The 22,034-nt window shown below is 35.2% G+C and overlaps 1 protein-coding gene across 7 annotated transcripts in view; it reads right to left on the reverse strand.

Moving 5' to 3' along the window:
* Nucleotides 1-22,034, reverse strand: part of EXOC6 (exocyst complex component 6) — a 197,750-nt gene that overhangs the window by 92,067 nt on the left and 83,649 nt on the right. For all 7 annotated transcript variants that reach the window (XR_013824316.1, XR_013824317.1, XM_079900349.1 and 4 more), the window contains exons 13-17: nucleotides 19,659-19,756; nucleotides 15,483-15,588; nucleotides 10,844-10,953; nucleotides 6,936-7,047; nucleotides 6,265-6,399 (exon numbers count right to left, since the gene is read on the reverse strand). Coding sequence is in view for 5 of the 7 variants with exons in the window: in XM_079900349.1 (XP_079756475.1) it covers nucleotides 6,265-6,399; nucleotides 6,936-7,047; nucleotides 10,844-10,953; nucleotides 15,483-15,588; nucleotides 19,659-19,756 (561 nt within the window). In the remaining 2 variants the exon portion in view is untranslated. The remainder of the gene's footprint in view (nucleotides 1-6,264; nucleotides 6,400-6,935; nucleotides 7,048-10,843; nucleotides 10,954-15,482; nucleotides 15,589-19,658; nucleotides 19,757-22,034) is intronic.

A 22,034-nucleotide genomic window follows, 5' to 3' on the forward strand; every position in this document is an offset into this window, starting at 1 on the left:
GATATCTTGTTTAACTCCATTGTGGTCTTACAGCAGACACTGTATGATTTCTATTCTTTAAAATGTGTTAAGGTGTGTTTCATGCCCCCAAATGTGGTTTATCTTGGTGAAGGTTGCATGTGAGCTTGAGAAGAATGCATGTTCTGCTGTTGCTGGATAAGTAGTCTATAAATGTTGATCATATCCAGTTGATTGATGGTGTTGTTGAGTTCAACTATGTTCTTACCGATCTTCTGTCTGCTGGATCTGACCATTTCTGGTAAGAGTCGTGTTGAAGTCTCTAACTGTAACAGTGGATCCATCCATTTCTCCTTGAAATTCTATCAGTTTTGGCTTCACATATTTTGACCATCCATTGTCAGGCACATGCACATTAAGAATTGTTATGTCATCTTGGAGAAGTGACCCCTTTGTCATTATGTAATGGCCCACTTTATCCCTGATAATAACTTTCTTTGCTCTGAAGTTTGCTCTGTTTGAAATTAATATAGCCACTCCCACTTTTTGATTAGTGTTAACATGGTATATCTTTCTCCATCCACTAATTTTTTTTGAATAATTTTCTAATTTATTTATTTATTTGGCTGCACCGGGTCTTAGTTGCGGCACACGGGATCTTCGTTGCTGCATGCAGGATCTTTAGTTGCGGCATGTGGGACCTACTCCTCCGACCAGGGATTGAACCCAGGCCCCCTGCATTGGGAGCACAGAGTCTTAGCCACTGGACCACCAGGGAAATCTCTCCATCCACTTATTTTTAATCTATGTGTGTCTTTGTATTTAAAGTGGGTTTTATAAACAACATATAATTGGGTCTTGTTTTATTGATCCACTCTGACAATCTCTGTCAGTTGGTGTTTTTAGACAGGAGATGTTTAAAGTGACTATTGATGGCTGGATTAATATATACCATATTTGTTACTGTTTTCTATCTGTTGTGCTTGTTCTTTGTTTCTACTTCTGTGTTCCTCTTTTTCTGTCTTTTGTGTATTAAGTGAGCATTTGTATGACTCCATTTTCTCTTCTTTCCTAGCATATTGGTTGTACTTTTTTTTCTTTTTTTTTTTTAGCTTTTTTTTAGTGGTTGCCCTAGAGTTTCCAATATACATTCACAATTATTCCAAGTCCACTTTCAAATAACACTAACACTACACCATTTCATAGGTAGTGTGAGTACCTTATAATTACAAAATAATCCTAATTTCTCCCTTCCTACCCTGTGTCATTGCTGTCATTCATGTAAACATACATAAGTACACATATATACACACAACTATATATATATATATAAAAGCATACATAATTGAACATGTTGCTATTATTCTTTTGAACAAACTGTTATCTGTTAGATCAATTAAGAATTTTACCTTCACTTGTACTTTCTCTGATGCTCTTCCTTTCTTTATATAGATCCAAGTTTCTAACCTATATCATTTTCTTTACCTCTAAAGAAGTTACTTTAACATTTCTTGCAAGGCAGGTCTACTGGCAACAAATTTCCTCAATTTTTGTTTGTCTGAGAAAGTATTTTTCCTTCACTTTTGAAGGATAATTTCATAGCATATAAAATTTTATGTTGGTGTTTTTCTCTCAACACTTCAAATATTTTCCTCCATTCTCTTCTTGCTTACATGGTTTATGAAGAGACGTTAAGATGTAATTCTTATCTTTGTTAGTCTAGGTAAGCTTTTTCCTCTAGATTCTTGAAGGATTTTTTATCTTTAATTTTGGGCAATTTTGAACATGATATGCCTAAGGTGTAATTATTTCGGTATTTATCCTGCTTGGTGTTCTCTAAGCTTTTTGAATCCATGGTTTGTTGTGACATAAATTTGGGAGAAATCTCTGTCATTACTGGATCAAATATTGCTTCTGTTCCTTTCTCTCTTTTTTCTCCTTCTAATATTCCCATTGCATGTATGCTACACCTTTTGTAGTCGTCCCACAGTTCTTGGATATTCTTGTTCAGTGTTTTTTTCTTTGCTTTTCTGTTTTGGAAGTTTCTATTGACAGATCCCCAAGCTCAGAGAGTCTTTTTTCAGCCACGCCCAATCTACTGATAGGTCCATCAAAGGCATTATTCATCTCTGTTGCAGTGTTTGTGATCTCTAGCATTTCTTTTTGATTCTTTCTTAAATTCTCCATCTCTCTGCTTACATTACCCATCTGTTCCTGCATGCTGTCTGCTTTATCCATTAAAGTACTTAGCATACTAATCATAGGTTTTTTTAAAAAAAAAATTCCTGGTCTGATAATTCCAATAGTCCTGACATACCTGAATATGGTTCTAATACCGTATCTATCTCTTCAAACTGTATTTTTTGTCTTTTAGTCTACCTTGTAATTTTTTCCTGATAGCTGGACATGGTGTACTGGGTGAAAAGAATTGCAGTAATTAGGCCTTTAGTAATGTGGCAGTAAGACAGTGGGAGAGGGGAAGTGTTCTTTAGTCCTACGATTAGGTCTTCATCTTTAAGTAAGCCTTTGCCCCTTAGCTGTGCACAAGTGCTTTTCATTTCCACCCCTAAAGTTGGACAGGATGGCCAGAGCAGGCTGGAATTGGGTGTTTCCCTTCTCCCATTAGTTTAGCCACTGGTAAATAGTTTATTTTGAGGTTAGGTCTTGTTGAGAAAAACAGAATGCTTAAAGAACAGAATGCTCTGGCATATTTCACAATGGTTCCTTTTCCCTTGCCCCTGCTGGAAATGTAAGAGCATTTTCCTCAAATCTTCACTGGGAGAACCTGGTGCCCCCTCTAAGACTGGGTTCTCCTGGAGTTTTGACTCTCAAACTTGTCCATACTGATTTTCTAATATTCATTAATTATACTTCACGTTTTCCTACCCCAGTAATGATTCCTATGGGTTTCTACTCCATTAAGTTGTGATTCTCTGTATTTGCCTACTTCTCCAGTTTGGGGGGCAGCAGTGTGTCCTGTGATCTCACTTCTCTGAAAGATCAAGGAAGAATTGATTTTTTCAGTTTTCTCAGCTTTTTACTTGTTGGGACAGAGTGATAACTTCCCAGCTCTTTACATGCCAGACTAGAAATTGGAAGTCTGTGTTCACTTTTTAATAATTAATTGAGCTATATCTATTTATAATTATTGCATTTATAAATTGTGTGTGCTTATATATGAATGTTACATTTAAAAAAGAAAGTTTTTTTAGAGTCGACGTACCATGTCCTTGCTCCACAGGAAGAGAATTTCAAGCCCTTAATCAAAGATAATTTACCACTGTCACTTTAGCCATAATCCTAAAAACACTTTGTTACATACTCATCAATAGATTAAAAAAGGCAAACTGAAAAAGAATCGCAAGCATATTCTTTCTAGGCACTTACAGTTGCAATCACTGCCAGGACTCAAAAGGAAAGGACTCTTCGGGGTGGCAGGTTGGAAAAGCTCCAGGGAGCAAAGTTAAAAAGCTCTGATGCCAAAGAAAAAGAACTGGGCCATTTCTCTACACAGATTAAAAAGGGAATGGTATTCCCATTTTCCCCTCTATTCTGATGCAAATCTTTTCAGTTAGAAGTCTTACATTAGCTTCAAGTAGCTCTCAGTGTGGGTCCAGGTTAATTTCAAAAAGCTGTGGTACTGCTTGAGGGCAGGAACTACTTACTTTACCTCTTTTGTACCACTCACAGATTTAGTACAATGAAAGGCAAGCTAACAAGGCAGTCTATATAGTATTTCATAAAGTAAACAAATATGATATAAAATCTACCACTTTGTATATGCATATGTGGGATTTTGGAGGGGAAGCAAATGGAGGTATGGGTAAAAGGATCATGTAAGTGCTTATTTCTATAATCATTAAGCAACTAAATAGAAATATATTTGATCAGGTCACTGAACTGAAAAGAATTAGGCTAAGAGGTTAACTAAGCAATCCTTGCTAATGTCTGTAATCAAGACTGTACTTTAATCATCTACAGATTGACTATTCACTGTGAATGGAAATTCCCCCAATCTCCCTCAGTAATTCACTTTAATGTTGATTTAATGATTCTCCCTGTTGAATTGCTTTCTCATAGTACAGTTTAAGACAAATTCCTCTTGAAACAGATCAAAGGAAGAGTTGAAGAACACTTAACCTTCAAATATTGAGCTTGAAATAACTCTTGTTTGTATATCATAAAACAGAAAGGGTTTCCTGAGTTCTGTGCAAAAATAAAACAAAAAATAAACAACAAGAAATAAGGATGTTCTACTATTTGTACAGGCTGAACTTGATTTCCTAGAAAACCCAAGGGGTATCCTATGGCAATTGTAGCTTCAACTAAATATCTACAACTTAAGTACCACTGGAATGATGGACCAGAGCTAACATTTCTAAACATTTCCTCTCAACAGGCAGATTTTGAGAAGTGTAGTTCCAAGATTCCTTAATCTGAGGCATCATGTTCCAGTATCTGTGGTTCTTTGACTTACAACTGATAAGAAAAATTGCTTGAAGATCCCTAGATACACCAGATGTCAACGCATTTCATGTTTTAATCAAAGTACAGAGCAAGCCTATTAAATATAATGTTAATAGTTAAATATGCTTACAACTCCATTCCCTAGTAAATCCCTTTTTGACAGCGTATGAGTAACACATGGACATAAGGACAGAGAGCAAGACAGAAAAAGAAGGATTGTGTAAAATCTAATATTGAAGCAAAGAATCAATCTGTGGATAAATAAATGTCTACAAATTTGTGGAGTCTCCTCATATATTATGGTACTTATTATATCATATTGTCAAGTGTCTTTTTATAGTTTTTTCTCCCGTGAGCTCCTTGAGGGCAGGGATACATTTCTATATTTTCAGCACCTAACAGAGCGCTCAGAGCACAGATCATGTACAACAAATGGCACTGTGCTAAGTATCCCCTTTAATCCTCAGAATAATGGTATGAGGTAGATAATATATTGCTATTCTAATTTTGTAGATAATAAAACCAGGAATCATTAAAATGAAAGAATGTGGCCAAAGTCACACAGCAGTCTAACTCCAGAGTATATGCGCTTAATTACTGTACTATACTATCTGAATAAATGAACGCCTGTTTTGTCCAGCTTCTGTCTCAGTTTTAATAAATAATTTTATTAATTCATTCACTCAGATATCATCTGCATTTGTGTCTTATGGATTAGGATGACAACATGGGCTCAAGAATCATCAGAGGAGCATAAGATTTGGGGGCCAGGCAGATAACTTTAGGAACCAAGGGTCTTTTCTGGACTTCACACTTTCAAAGTCTGGTTACTCTTTTTTGTTTTTGTTTTTGAGGGTTTTCTGGTTGCACCACGTGGCACACGGGATCTTATGAGTTTTCCAACCAGGGATCAAACCTGCGTCCCCTGCATTGGAAGTGCAGAGTCTTAACCACTAGACTGCAAAGTCTGGTTACTGTTAACATTAAATTAGTTATATCTAAATACAAGTATACTGAATTTTTTAACTGTAAATGATTATACTATAATTTTAGGAGATAAATTGGGTAATTTATAATATAGCAAGAGTAGGGAAGATAATTCTTTTTAACAGAAAACTTAGAAAGGGCTATGAGGTTAAACTAGCAAGCCTATTTTATAGATAAGGGATCAGCAAATGGTTTATATTAGTTTAACAAATTATTCAATGCAAAAGGATTTATTTTGCTAGACTATGCCAGTGTCTCATTTACATGATTCCCAAATCAATAAAATAATAAAAGTTTATATAACAAATTTATGAAATTATTTAATTCATAATGCTTAAAACAACCATTAATTAATGTTTTGTTATATCCCATGGTATTATAAAAACAAAAGTCTGTCCATTCAGAAAAGAGTAGGACTTGAATAACATGTAATAAGGCAATATTATCAGAGGCAATAAAGGATGTAAAGCAAATCTTACATTTGTCTAATTCTTCTTACAATTTTAATTTCCAAACATACACACACATATATATTACATAAACAATTAACCATTAAACTGTGAGACATGAAAGAAAATCAAGTTAGACTGATTCAGCACTACTCTAAGTCTTCAAAACATGAAGAAAATGTAATATAGCTATAGAAAATCAATATACTTTTCTTCATTTTAACAAGATGTTTAATGCCAAAAAGGAACTGACATTTATTTGCTCATTTTTGACATTGATTACCACTAATTTTCAATTGTTAGAAATATAATGGAATCATGTGTATAACAAAAATTGTCTTTACTTTTTAAAAGTTTGCTTACAGTAACTGAAATAAAAAGTTTTAGTCAGATTTTTACATACCTTAAAAGTAGAGAGCCCATAAAGTCTTGTGGTATGAACAGTTTCTTGAGAAATATTTGTAATGTTAGTTATAAAGTCCTCAAGGTATTTGCAACCTTGTTCCAGGTGTGTGGTGTTTATAATGATTTGCACTAGCTAGAAAATAGAAAATGCCTCCAGTGAAATGCAGGTTACATATATACAAAGCCATTTGATTTTTAAAATCAGTATTATTACTTCCAGCAAGTGTACAACTTCTGCATAATTATAGCATTATAGGATACAACTGATTATCTGATTTCAAAAGCCTGCTGTAAATACTGCTTATGAATGCTATCATCTAAAAAAAATAACCAAGAGTCTAACTAGCAACTTTTCAAAGCATTTTTTCAAATTTTATACATTCACCAAGTAAAAAAAAATGAGTATTTTCACTTTTCATGTAAAGTCTGGCAAACATGAATCTCCATATATCTTCTAACATCATCAGCTATCCACTATTCCCCACGTAAACCCTTTTCCCTCACATCACTGGAATTTACAATGACGCTTTTATTTTAAAACAAACCCACTTCTATTAATAAATTTAAAATGGAAAGCTAGTTTTATAGGATGATGTTCAGCAATAAATTAATTTATAATAATTGTTTCATATAATGAAACATTTAGCTATAAATATCTTTTTAACCTACCTCTGTCAAACCTATGTGAGGTTTTTTAATAAGATTCAGTAAACAGCTACTCAAAGTTCTGGTCAGCAGCAGATTTGTTGATTTTCTAAGCATATCATCTACTTCTGTTGAGCTAAAAACAAAGGTTGATATTATTAAGGTTTCCACAAGGGTTACAATTAGTTAGCTTCCTAAATAATTTAATGCAATTTACTCTAATTCCTTTATATCTTTAAATAAATTACAATCATTCATATCTATTAAATCACATATTTCAATTCAATTTAGTTTCACAAAAGGGATACTTTCCATAAAGTAGAACGTTCATTTATAGAATAATTTAAATGTATTCAATTAACCATTACAGTAAAACCATGGAGTACTTAGTATAAGGAAATAAAACTATTCTTAAATTATGACTCCATTATGGTACAGCCACTTTCAAAGACACTTTATATACAACTATAGCTAAAATTACTTTTAAAATACAAATTGATGTGAACCCTCTGGATACAATTGCTAGATTTGATTTTAATATAACTAAGCTATCCATTTCCATTGAGAATTTTTTTAAAAAAGATTCAAAGAAATTAATTGCCTTACACTAGTTTTAATTTGGGAGAGGAACTAACCCTATGATGTTTCTTAACATCCTAAAAATTACTAGCCTAGCACTAAAAAGTTTATTATTTTCTTCTAGCCACTAGGCCTTCAATTTAAGTAAGTCATGATTTTTTGTATATAGCCTCATTATCAAAACGGTTAAGCTGTCCTTAGACCAAGTTTTCTCAGTCTCAGCACTATTGACATTTAGGCTAGATAATTCTTTGTTGTGGAGCTGTCTTGTACCATTGAAAGATGTTTAGCAGCATCCCTGTCTTCCACCCACCTGATGCAAGTAGCACTCTTCCCCCTAGTTGTGACAACCCAAAATGTCTCTAGACAGTGTCAAATATACCCTGGGGGGCAAAACTGCCCCAGATGAGACTCACTGCCTTAAACACAGTCTAACATTTTAATTTTAGAACCCTTTCACTTTTTACTTTATTAAAACATTACTCTTAAAAATCTATGAGGTACAAATATTTACTAGTTTACATTTATTTTAAATATGCAAATAGAACAAGATTTGACAAAACACAGGTAATTTTCACTACTATTCCAATGTTCTCCATTTTAATGCAGGTGCTCTTCAATTTCTGCTAACCCTAATTCTGGCAGACCTGAGGAGAATATGCCTCACTGATTTCGTATCTAAAGTCAAGACTTCCCAGGGAATAGCATATATATACCAGTAGGGTTTCAGGGTTACACAGTAGCAAACTCTCTGACAGAAATCAGTAGTGTCCCTAGAACAAGCAACGTACTCACACCAATATAAAGGAGGTGGTTGCCAACTCCTCTGGTTTCCTTTCTGACACACTCAAATTATGCTTAAAGACACCCTGTATAGCATCCTTTTCAGATGAAAAGTTATGCATGACAGATAATGTCTTTTGTTTAATTCCCCTGAACTTCCTTGAATGCTGAATCAATGCATAAGTAAAAGCAGAGAAAGAAAACCTATCAGCACCTATGTCCTATTCCTGCCAGCAAGATTTACCCAACAATGACCAGGATTTTCTCCAAGAGGTTTTTATCCTAACTGAGCAATTTTTTTTCCTTAACTCCTTCTCTTTTGAGCTTATAACCTGTACTCTTCCCAATTTTTAAATAACAAATAACACAGTAATTAAATCTCAATATACAATAAATCTCCTAAATTATTTGAGAGCTTAGCCTCTTATGAAAACTGAAAATTTCTTAAAGATCATATTAGATTCAGATGTTTTCTCTGCAACCAAATAACTGAGACTTTAGAGTCTCATCATGAAATCACTTAATTCTCTGGCCCTGCTCTTATTCACATATAAAAAGAACCCCAAACATTTTTACTATAAGAGCTCCAAAGCATCTTTTTGGTCTAAAAATCTAACTGCAAAATATGTTTAAACATAATAAAAGAGCTTTAAACCCAGAAAGTTATTTTTCCATAATTCTTTAATGACAAATTAAAAAAAAAAAGACTCAGCTCAATTTTAGGCCACAGATGTAAATTTTTAAAACAAAAATATGTCAGAAAGCTGATAATCTAGAATAAATTTAAATTTACATATTTTAATACTAACTATGCTTTCTGTATTCTGAACTACAAAATGAAAATAGCCAATGTTATTCAGTAAAGCTAATTTTTAAAAATGTAAGTATAAAAAGCCTTGCTAAATGAAAAACAGTATCATAGTTAAATAGAATGACTGGATATTGAACTAACAAAGATGACAAATATTTGTATCAAAGACAGAAGGAAAAAATAGATAATCTTTTCTGCTGTAGCATTAGTATACAACATTTACCTTTTAGAATGCTAGGAGTTCATGCACAAAAAGAGCCAGAACTGAGGGGACAATTCTAGTTCTAGTCAGTCAGTAGGGAAGCTTTAGGGATAATTACACATAATATTATGACTAAGGGCTTTTAACTTTGGTGTTATAAATGTGGTAAAAAATCAAATAACAGGACTTCCCTGGTGGCACAGTGGTTAAGAATCCACCTGCCAGTGCAGGGGACACAGGTTCAAGCCCTGGTCCGGGAAGATCCCACATGCCGCAGAGCAACTAAGCCCGTGCGCCGCAACTACTGGGCCTGCGCTCTAGAGCTCGCAAACCACAACTACTGAGCCCCCGCATGCCGCAACTACTGAAGCCTGTGTGCCTAGAGCCTGTGCTCCACAACAAAGACAAGTCACCACTATGAGAAGCCCGTGCACCGCAACAGAGAGCAGCCCCTGCTTGCCACAACTAGAGAAAGACTGCACATAGCAACGAAGACCCAATGCAGCCAAAAATAAATAAATAAATTTACTTATTTTAAAAAATCAAATAACAATTAGAGATCCACTGTCTCTTCTCTGTAAATAAACAAAATAAAAGTTAATTCCAAACTGCTAAATTTCTATACTTTCTACAGTTTACTTCCAATCTACCATCCACATTGTGGCCAGAGTAAACTTTCTAAAATATTACTCCAGTCATGTCGTTTCTTAGTTAAAAATTCTTCAACAGTTCCCCAATGCCTGCAAATGAAATATAAAAACTCCAAGCTCTAGTCTCACATCTTATATTGTAGTATCTCATCTGCTCCTACATCTTATGTGCCTACCATGTGCCAGGTTACACGGAGTGCTTTATACACACTCACTACCTCATTTAATTCTTAAAACCACCCTATGAGTTATTTCTCTCATTTTACAGATGAGGGAACTGCAATTTAAACAGATTAAGTGACTTGCCCAAAGTCCTACTGCAGCTAGTGAGTGTCAACATCAAGAATCAAGCTCAGGTGTAAGTCTGAAGCTTATGTTCTTAACTACTGCATTATACTGCTCTGCTTTAGATCGGAACTTTAGAATATTCAATGAAAAAAAGATAAGCATAAATTATTGGTAGCTCTTGGACCATTTAGAGCTCTGCTAATGAAAACTACCACTGTAATAGTCTGTCATTCCTTTTCAATGAATACTCATTTGTATCCATTGTTTTTCCAATGCTGAATGATATTGTGTGTTATGTTATAAGCTAATGTCTTTAAAATACATGTCTAGAAACTTTGGTATAAGAGACTAATAGAGTATGATGAAGCTTAAGGCAGTGGTTCTTAAACTTGGAGTGCATCAGAATCACCCAGAGTACTTGGTAAAGCCAAGGGCTCCATCCTCAGTTTCTAATTCAGTAGGTCTGAGGTTGCATTTCTAGTTAACCCCAAATGCCACTAAGATATGTAAGCCTTCCAACAAGATAATAGTCCACTGAAGAGTCATGGCCTAAAAATCACGTGTTAATGTTTCACAAAAATAGCTATGATAAAGATACATTTCTTATTAATAAACTTACCTCCGGTGTAACGACTCTGAAAATTTAAGGCTGGCATAAATAAATTCTTTAACTTGAATATAAATATGAGGCACTGATTGAGACATGGGCAGTTTCTTTGGGAAAGATTGCTGTTGAAAGAAAAACAAAGTTGAAACTGTTGCTGAAATTTTAGAAAAAGATATTCTAATCACCTCAAAAATGTAAAAATTAAATTGATTTCACATTTGAATTAGTAGTTAATACCTGCATTTTAAAGTCTACTGTTATCCCATTATTTTTAAGATTTTAAAAAGAATTAAAATATTTCTGAAGAAAATAATGTGGCAATTTACCTGTTTCTTAAATCATGTTATCAGACTTCTAACAAGCAGAGAAAGTATATAAGTGTGTGTCCTGATGATAAGTATCCTGCAGAAGATGCTTAACTCTTTGCTTCCTTGCAGCTGTAATACAGAGTCAGGTTGGCATGAAAGTTATGGGCCAGCTTCCTGGCTCAGTGTCATCAAATAATTCTAAGACTCCCTTCACTTGCTTGAATGCTAATTTAAGAAAGTATCCACTTCATTCCAAAACTCCTAGAATACCTTACAGCAGCTTTCTGAGCTAATATGAAGCTAATGGTTTGCAGTGTGCTTCTTGGCTAAAATGCTTTACCAGCCAACATCCATGAGCAAATTCTCAGTCTCCAAAAGGTAAACTCTCCCGAAGACTGTTACCAAAAGCCCCCTCTTTACGCTTCATGAAGCCTAATCTACTTCAATCTTCACATTCATTGCAACTTAGTTTACATCATTGAAAACACCCTCACGAAGGTCACCAATGACCTCACAGGTGTTAAATCCAATAACTTTTCATGTTACCTGATTCACCTGAACAATCTGACACAATGGGCCTCCTGCTTTTTTTTTCCCCCCTAAATAAACCCCCATGTTATTTATTTACTTTTGGCCACTCCACGGGGCATGTGGGATCTTAGTTTCCCGACCAGTGATCAAACCTGTGCCCCCTGCATTGGAAAAACAGTGTCTTAACCACTGGACCACCAGGGAAGTCTCGCCTCCTGCTTCTTAAAGGATCTCTCCTTCCTTGGAATCCATGACCCACACTGGTTTTCCTTTGTTTCTCTACCTTCTCTATATCTCCTCCTCTAGCCATCCCTTAACTGCTACTCCTTAGGGTTCTATCCTACACTTTCTTCCCTTCTTACCACACATACTGTCCTTAGAGAATCTCACCTACTCTCACCATGCAAGTGCCAATATCTCCCAAATCTAAAACTCTAGGCCAAATCTTTCTCCTGAAGTCCAAATCTGTATATCTAACTAACATTTGAACACCTCCATTTAGCTGTAACATTTGAGACATTCTCAACAGAACCAAAAGTGAAATGATCATCCCTTCTTTCTAAATCTGCTCCTCTTGCATTTCCTATCTTAGTGAATGCTACCACCAGCCAAGGCAGAAATGTGGCTATCACACTTGTGCCTCTATCTTCATCATCCCTCATATGCAAGTGATAATCAACTCCTGTCATTCCTACTTCCTAAATATCTCAAATCATATTCCACAGCCATAACTCCCATTCAGGTCACCAATCTCTCTTGCCAAAATAACTGCAACAATCCCCAAGCTAGTATCCCAGCCTTACTCTTCTCCAACCCATTCCCCACACACTAGCCAGAGAGATCTTTCTAAAGCACAAATCTGATTATGTTTTTACTGCTTGAAATCTGGTGGTGACTTATTCGAGCCATCAGGCTAAGCTCCCTAACATGTTTACAAGGCCTATTATAGCCTGCCACTTTCTACTTCATCTTCATTTTTTGATCTTCGTCTCCTGCACTTCATCAACCTTGTACTTTACACTGCAGAATTACAGCCTTTCTCCATGCTGCTTCTTCTATCTTGAGCAGGGCCAACTTCTGTGAATTGTAATTTCCTGTTTATTTAATCTATCCCTCACTTGACTACAAGTTCCTTGACAGCAGAGACTGAAAAACTAGCACATAGCACAGTGTCTACTAGATAGCAGGTGAATGATAAATATATGAATTAACATATGTACTCTTAGGTACCTCCAGCAGAAAGAAACTTACAATAAGCTGGTAGTGAAAACATTTGCAGAGAGCAGTCTCTCTCCAAAACTGGTAGGTTCAACCTTTCCAAATTTAGGAACTGAATTAGGAGTACTACAAAAATCAACTAAAGAGTTGCTATTCTTTAAAATCACCTTATAATAATGTAAGAGCTAACTCACCTCCAAGTTATGTTTTACAAAATAATGAAACCAATATTAACTATTTGAAAGATATTTCAACTTTAAGAATTGATTTTAATGACATTAAAGACAATATGAACATGTTCTTATTTTAGCCAAAGGATCCTAGTTAAATTAGCAAAGCTATCTGCAAAAAGACAGATGTTAGCATATATGTTCAGTCTTATTCCTTTCTCACTTGTAATTTCTGCTGAAAAGAACTCATGTTATTTGAAAGACAATTTCACATCTTTTTCAATCGTTTTAATTGAAAATTATACTTAAAATAGGAAAAAATTAAATATGTAAACACACAACCAAGAGACTATTACTAAATAACTTACGGGATTTCTAAGTTATCACATTTAAATTTTCCATGTGCCTTTTGCCTTAATGATAGTTCTTTTTAATGATGAATAATACACAAACCAATGAATACAATTCCTAACAAGCTTAATCCTCAGATGCCGTATATTTTGGAAGTACCCTACAAGCAAAGTCAAATATCCTTTTAACTATAAATCTATTTAGAATAGTTTAGTGTAATTAGAAGAGACATTAGAGATTATTTAGTTCAACCTCCTTATTTGACAGATGAGGCAAAATGCCCAAATAGGGTAAGTCACTTGCCCATAATAAGCCACAGACAGAGCTGGCACATGAATCCAGACCAAATCCAGCGCTCTTTTTGCAGATGCTATATCCTGAACACATTTATTACCAGTAACTAAAACAAAGCAAAGCCAAGCTGTGAGACAGAGAATATTCTCATAATATTTCTTTTTTAAAAAATACATTTATTGGGCTTCCCTGGTGGCACAGTGGTTGAGAGTCTGCCTGCCGATGCAGGGGACACGGGTTCGTGCCCCGGTCCAGGAAGATCCTACATGCCCTGGAGCGGCTGGGCCTGTGAGCCATGGCCTCTGAGCCTGCGTGTCCGGAGCCTGTGCTCCGCAACGGGAGAGGCCACAACAGTGAGAGGCCCGCGTACCACACACACACACAAAAACCAGAACTAGAATAATTATTCTGGTCTTTTGTGTGTATTAGAATACAATTAGGTATATGCAATGGCAGTGTTAGCTATAATCTAAAAGCTATGCATTAAATTACTTGGTCCTGTATTTAGTGACTATTACACGTAATATGCTTAGTTTATGTATATACAAATGTAACATAAAAATTTACAGTCACAATTCACACAACTCATTCAGAATTCACTCTTGTTCATTATTAAGGGATAAAAATGTAGAAAAGGACTAAATTATAAAGTGTTGAAAAAATAAAAAAGATTAAGGGAAAAAAATCAAAAATGAAGAGAATGAAAAAGGTGATAATAACAGGAAATATGATATCCTTTTCTCATAAGATCTAATTCTACCCAGGGATACTGGATTGGTACAAGTGTGTTTCTGTGTGCATGCACGCATATGGGCAATCAGGTGTATTTCCAGAATACTCTACGTGCTGGTCTATTTCCTTTCTCTAGCCTGTCTTTTGTTCAGACATCTTGACTCCAAAAATAGACATTCTTACTTCAGGAAAAAATCTACAGGTAGCTATTGCCTTCATACACCTCTTACTTAACCAAGATAAACTTTTTTTAAAAAAATAAATTTATTTATTTTATTTTCGGCTGCGTTCAGTCTTCGTTGCTGCGTGCAGGCTTTCTCTACTTGCAGTGAGCAGGGGTTACTCTTAGTTGCGGTGCGTGGGCTTCTTATTGCGGTGGCTTCTCTTGTTACAGAGCACAGGCTCCCAGTGCATGGGCTTCAGTAGTTGCGGCGCATAGGCTCAGTAGTTGTGGATCATGGGCTCTAGAGCGCAGGCTCAGTAGTTGTGGTGCATGGGCTTAGTTGCTCCACGGCATGTGGGACCTTCCCAGACCAGGGATCAAACCCGTGTCCCCTGCATTGGCAAGCGGATTCTGAACCACTGCACCACCAGGGAAGTCCCCAAGATAAACTTTTTATACAAATATATTTCTAGAAAAAAAGCCACAAAATAACATCTTCCACAGTGATGGAAATTTCAGAGAAATTCTCTCTTTCCTTACAATATTCTCTTATTCCTATAATCTACTCAACATTTAGTATATCTAATTTGGAATCCACCCAATGATAGTAACACCTGCCCTGGGAATCCACCTAATATTTGGGACAAGGGCTCCTAGTAGCCCCAAGAAAGTCCTTTCTTAACCTCACCAAAACAGTAGTAGTAGTAGTAACATAATCTTTAAAAGTTAACAAAACATAATTAATTTTCTCAAATAACACAACAATAACAACAAAGGCCTCAAAAGAAGCTATTCTCACTTACAATATCAGATTAATATAATGTAGCAATAAAAATGATTAATTTATTTTTAAGAAAATTCTTGAATTAAATACTAGCTTGTACCTTTTCAATGTCTGGATCTTGAAAGGGAAATTTACTGATGACTGTTTTATATTCTTCTTCATTAACAATAGGGATGGGACTATAATTATCTTCTTCAAAAATGTCCCTGTTAAGAAAGAAGACAGAATTGAAATTTAATATTAGAAAACATATCAATAGAGTGCTATAGGACAATACTTTTAAAAAACACCAACTATTATAAAATCACTTTTTGTGTGTCAGTTAAAGTTCTAAACAGGAAAACAGTGCCTAATCACTTAGAATTCTGAAATTCAATAGCAAGTAAGTCTGTCCCTCAAAATTAATGTGCAGTCTCTTCTTTCCACTTGTTTATTTTACATCCTCTCAGCACTTTAGTTTTTATTTTCTAGTCTAGAACAATTCTCAACATGATATAGTCTGAATGAACTCATTACAACTAAAAATGAGGTGAAGAGTATCCCAGACACACTTCTTGATAGGAATAACTCTCAAGTTGTATGTTTTTTGTCTTCTCTTTCCAACTAGACCATCAGCTCCTTGAAGATAAAAACAATGTCTTCCGTTTGTTTGTCTCTCATAATGTTGTACTTAGAAAAGGACCTTTTATACTTAGTAAGTCAGACACATTTACTACTCACCAAATAGGCAAAGTCATATGACTAGTTTTAGCCATTGGACTGTGAATACAAGTTACATGTGTTGCTTTAAGTCTAAAGCATTTATGAACTAACTGTGCAACCCTTAGTCCCACAGTGATAGGGGAGACCACCATGTTGAGAAAGTAGAATTACAGATGTCAAAAGCTCAAATCTTGGACTACTAGACCCACTATGGACTTCTGTGCAAGTGAGAAATAAAATGCCAGTGTTCATCCAATGAGATTTTGGGCATTTTTGTTATCGTAGCATAACTCAGCCTGTCCTAATATATCTACTGTCCAATCAACTTGCTTTTAATCAATAATTCAGTTTGATTTTTATGTACTGAGCACCTATTGTGTGCTAGTCTGGGCTAACTCTGATGAAAACTCCCTACCCTCATGAAAATAAAAGCAAGATCACTGTTCTCAAGCCTAACAGGAGAGATAGATATGCAAACAAATTATAATGTTTATAATGATGTGTTATACGTACAATAAAAGAGGCGCAAGTTTCAGAAATAGGACAAAGGAGGAAGTGATTAACTTTATCAGAGTAGGTGGGGGACATCTCATGAAAAGTTTTACAGAGAAGCTACGGGCTCTGTAGGGTCTTCAAAGATGAAAAGAAACACTTCTAATGAGATTATGGGAGAACAGCATTTCAGAAAGATGGAACATAACATGCAAAAACATAAGGGGAGAAAAAGTATGAGTGTGGGGAGGGGTTGAGTAAAACCACAAGTAGTGCAGTACTACTGGAGTAAAAAGTATTCAAGGGACATGGTTTAAAATGAGCCTGGGCAGATGGACAAACTGAGGCACCCAGATTTTATCCTGTAGGCAGTGGAATACCATAGCAGGTTTTAGGCAGAGGAATGTCATAGGAAGACTTTCACAGAGTGGAGGAAAAACTAGGAAAAGGACAATAATGAACAGAGAAAGGCCAGTTAGAAAGACTGAATAATCCAAATAAAAAGTGACGAGAATTTGAATTAAAGCTGTATTTGTGTAGGAAGAGAGGAAGTGGCAGAAACAAGAGTTTTTAAGAAGTAAAATACATGGGATTTAGAAACTCAATGAGGATTATGAGGGAAAGTATTATATAATCCTGATGAATCCGTGGTTTCTAGACAGGGCAAATGATGTGTACCTTACCTCATCAGAGACATTTGCTGAGGCAAGGAACATAAGAGAAGGATATGGTTTGGGCAGTGGATGATGAATACCTAATTGATAAATGGCTCTGGCATCTTAATGAGAGGCTGGAAATAAAGTCATATGCTTGTAAATCACTGAGGTGCACAAGGTAGTTAAAATACGACTCTGTTTGGAGCTAGGCAATCAAGAATATAAATAAAACACTAGTGCTCTCAATATAGGTGGAGAGAACCACACATGGATAAACAAAGTATGACAGCAGTCAGATCATAAATTCTATCATGGATGTCATCAAGTTTTAAGTATTCAGTACTGATAACTTACTTTTTCCCCATTTAATTGTTAGGTTGTCAATTCACTACTTGTACAGTCTTTGAAGATACAGATCAAGGACAAAAAATGCTTAAAATCTGCTACTTCTTAAAAATCTAAGCAAAAAGCATGACCTAGAACAGTACTGAAAGTAGAAGTCAAAATATATTTCGTAATTACAATTGACATGCTATCATTTGCTCTCATCCATGATGATAATGGAGGATAATGTTAATCCTATCTCTTTTTGAAAGAACCCATTAGCTTTTCAGAGAGAAAAACAATACCTCACAGTTTCCCCAATCTTGAGGAACAATCTCACTACTAGAAGTCTTAAGATAGATAAGAGAGAATAGCTGGTTCAATACAAATCTATCAGCAACTGTAAAAACTTAAACACTCTTCTGAAAAGGGTAAGTTAATAACAGAAATCCTATAAGTAAAGATTTTTATATACAAATATATATAAATAAAGATATATCACATTAGATCATGGCATATATATTATATATTACCATCCCTATCAATAAGCACTGCCTCTATTTCTAAAATACTAAATATCAAAAATTGTTAATATTTATACATGACTCATCTAAGACTGTCAATTATTCATTTGGGACACATCCTGACAAGGTCACTCCTATGGAATGTTAATATAAAAAGCTTAAATAAGGATTGATTTAGTTCATCTTAATAGAAGTGTATAACCTTGTAAACCACTTCGGTATTTTAAAAGATTTCTATCACAGTATTCAGAAGGTCAGCCCTCCATAGGTTTTGAAAACTGATGGGGTAAATGCCAAGCTAGTGTTAAATCATTTAACATATTTTCTATTTTAATAACATCAACTATTATTGCCACATTGTTTCTATCATATTTTGGCTAACCTAGATGTAAGCTCTCAAGACTGACTTTTTGTTGAAACAAAGAAAAAAAGAAAGGAAGGAAGGGAGAAAGGCAGAAAGGGAGAGAAAAGTTTTTTTAGAATTTAAAAAGGAGGGAGTTGATACTTCTTTTCATGGCAATACAAAATTATATAACTATTTAACTATAGTTATATAGTTAAAATTATATATTAGTTTAATAACTAATTATATAGTTATTAAAATACTTTGTGCCCTGAAGGCAAGTGGTTAAAGTGAAAATAACTGTCCTAATTAGATACTTTAAGATTTTTAATTTAACAATTATGTTGTTTGTAAAAATAGCACTTTCCCCAAACAAAATTTATAAGCCATAAATTTTTGTCTCTAGTACTAAATACCACTGAATATTTACAGCCTCACATCTGGGGAAAAAAACTACAGAGATTAGGACTAAAAGTAGAACAATTCAAAATTGATTATAAGTGGTACAGTCACTGTGGAAAGCAGTATGGAGGTCTTCAAAATATTTAACATATATTAACCATACAATCCAGCAATTCCACTTCTGGGTATATACCCCAAAGAACTGAAAACAGGGACCCAAACAGATAACTGTTCGCCAAGGTTCATAGTGGCACCATCCACAATTGCTAAAAGGTGAAAACAACCCAAATATCCGTAAGTGGATGAATGGATAAATAAAATGTGATATACATAATGAAATATTATTTAGCCTTAAAAAGGAATGAAATTTTGACACATACTACAATATAGATGAAGCTTGAAGACATTATGCTAAGTGAAATAATCCAGACACACAAAAAACAGACAAATCCAGACACAAAAACCAAACATTGTATGATTCTACTTATATGAAGTATCTAGAGTAGTCGAATTCATAGAGACAAAGCAGAATGGTGATTGCCAGGGACTAGAAGAAGAGAATGGGGGTTACTGTTTAACTGGTACAGAGTTTCAGCTTAGGAAGATAAAAAAGTTCTGGAGATGGATAGTGGTGATGGTTGCAACAATGTGAATATACTTAATGCCACTGAACTGTACATTCATAAAAGGTTAAAATTGTAAGTATTATGTTATATATATTTTACCACAATAAAAAATATTATAAGCATTTTTTATTGCTAAATGCAAAAACCAATTACTTTAGCATCTGACAAACTTTTTCATTACATTAAGGCACCATGGCTTAGACTAACCTGAAAACTCCAGCCCATTTTTTAAGCAGTGTTTCATTGTATTGATCTCTTATTTCAAATAAAAGGTCAAAAAGTCGGTTCACTGGAAAACCATAACCCTAAAACACACACAAAAAAGCAGATAAACAAGTAAAATAAATAAAGATAATCACTTTTTAAAGTTCAGAATACTAGAGAACTGTTTGAAGTGATCACTGTATCACATTGTATGCCATCCTAACAGTATGAAAAAAAGATATCCTTTTGACTTTCTACTAAGTTGTACTAGGTAAAAAAGAGTCTAGAAAGAGTTTTATGAACTGGAATACTTTTTCTATTTCTTCTCTCTCTTTTTTGTCTGGATTACACTGTTAACCTTAAAAAGTATTAGAAGTCAGAATTGGAGAAAAAGTTCAAGATTAGTGATCTATACATCTGTGTCTTGGGAAGTTGCCTCTAAATAAGACACAAGAAGAAAAGAGAATACATTCTGTCCGAAACATGATGGTTTCCTTTTGTACCTTCAATTTAACACTGACTTTGTTGTACAGGGAAAAGTTATCAAATGTAACACTCCAAAACTTTATTCCTTTGCAACTCCAAACCCATTTGAAATGCTACCCATATCAGGACCTAACATTTCTGCTCGCCTCAAAGTTGTCCCTATTCCCCTTCAAGGCTTACGTCTTCATCTTTGGTCTTGATCCTATCTCCTCCTGCAGGAACTGCTCCATGGATTATCTACTCACTCTGCTGTGTCTTTAACTTCCACTAGCTCCTTTCTCTTCACTAAATAAACATGCTAAATTGCCTCCCATCTTTAAACCAAGAACAACTAAAGAAAACAAAAAAGCCTTCCCTCAGTTTCCTGTGTCACTCCTTCCATAGCCAAACCTACTACAATCTAACTCTCTCACTCCTATTCCTTTATTGAAACTGCTCTTAGCAATGTCACAGAGAATCTCCTGAATATAAAATTCCATGATCTCTCACTCCATCTTACCTCTGTTTCTTGAAACTCTTCTGTTTTGAATTCTGTAACACCACTCTCTCTCCTTGTTTCCTTTTATCTATGAGTAGTCCTTCTGGATTCCTCTTTTCTTCTATCTCTATCCTTCAATCTTTTCTTCTAGCTCTCTAGGGCAATTTCAAGTTGATTGACTTCAAACACTACTTACTCTGATTATTCTCAATCTGTATCTCTAGCTAGACCTCTATAAATTCTAAATATTTAATTCCAACAGCAATTAGACATCTCTAGTCAGTCTGCCAACAGGCACATTAACTTATCTCTTCCCTTTCAGACTAAACCACGTGTTCTTCCTATTTCTTATCCCTGTTAATAGTTCTATCATCAATCCAATTTATCAGGAAAGAAACCTGAAAGTCATCTAAATGCCCTCAAAACAAACACATCTAATCAGTCATCAAATTCTTTTGATTTTACCTCCCTTACAAATCTCATTCAAACCTATCATTCTCTATCATTTACTACCTTTCTTTCTTCCAGAAATCTTCCCAGTATCACTGTTTTACTTCAGGTCCTTAACATCTCTTGCCTAGACCACTGTAAGAGCTTCCTAAACTGAAATTCCAACCATCCTGTCTCTTTCAACTCAATCTATTGCCCAGCTCTTAAAATTATCATCTGAAAGTGCACATCTAATCACGCCATTTCCCTATAGAAAGCTTACTAAAGCCTCACAAGACATGCCACAATCTGGCTCAAACTACCTTATCAGTTTCATTACCACTCTCTGCCCTTCTTTGCTTACACTCAAACACTACAGTTTCTAACACCATTAAGCTGCTCAGCCAGTCTCATGCTCACCATACCATACCTCTACCTGTAATTAACACATGCTATCTTGTCTGCCATTAATGCCTCTTCCTTCATATCTACTTGCTGAACTCACATTTCCTTCAAAATCCAGCTCACATTTCAACTTTCTGTGTAGCCTTTCCCAACTCCTGGAACCAAAGTTATCATTCTATCTTCTATGAGCCCAAAGCTCTTTAACATATTACTAAATTAGCATGTCTTATTATACATCTTATTTGTTTACAACTAAAGTGTGAATTTTTTTTTTTTTGTGGTACGCGGGCCTCTCACTGTTGTGGCCTCTCCCGTTGGGGAGCACAGGCTCCGGACACGCAGGCTCAGCGGCCATGGCTCACGGGCCCAGCCACTCCGCGGCATGTGGGATCTTCCCGGACTGAGGCACGAACCCGTGTCCCCTGCATCGGCAGGCGGACTCTCAACCACTGCGCCACCAGGGAAGCCCATAAAGTGTGAATTTCTTGAAGCCAAGAATCTTCATGTCCCCACTGTTCTACTGATTTTTATATCTATAATTGTATATATCATCTAGCTGCTAGCACATAGTGGGTGCTCAA

Source organism: Stenella coeruleoalba, assembly GCF_951394435.1.
Source record: "Stenella coeruleoalba genome assembly, chromosome: 16".
Lineage (NCBI taxonomy): Eukaryota > Metazoa > Chordata > Mammalia > Artiodactyla > Delphinidae > Stenella > Stenella coeruleoalba.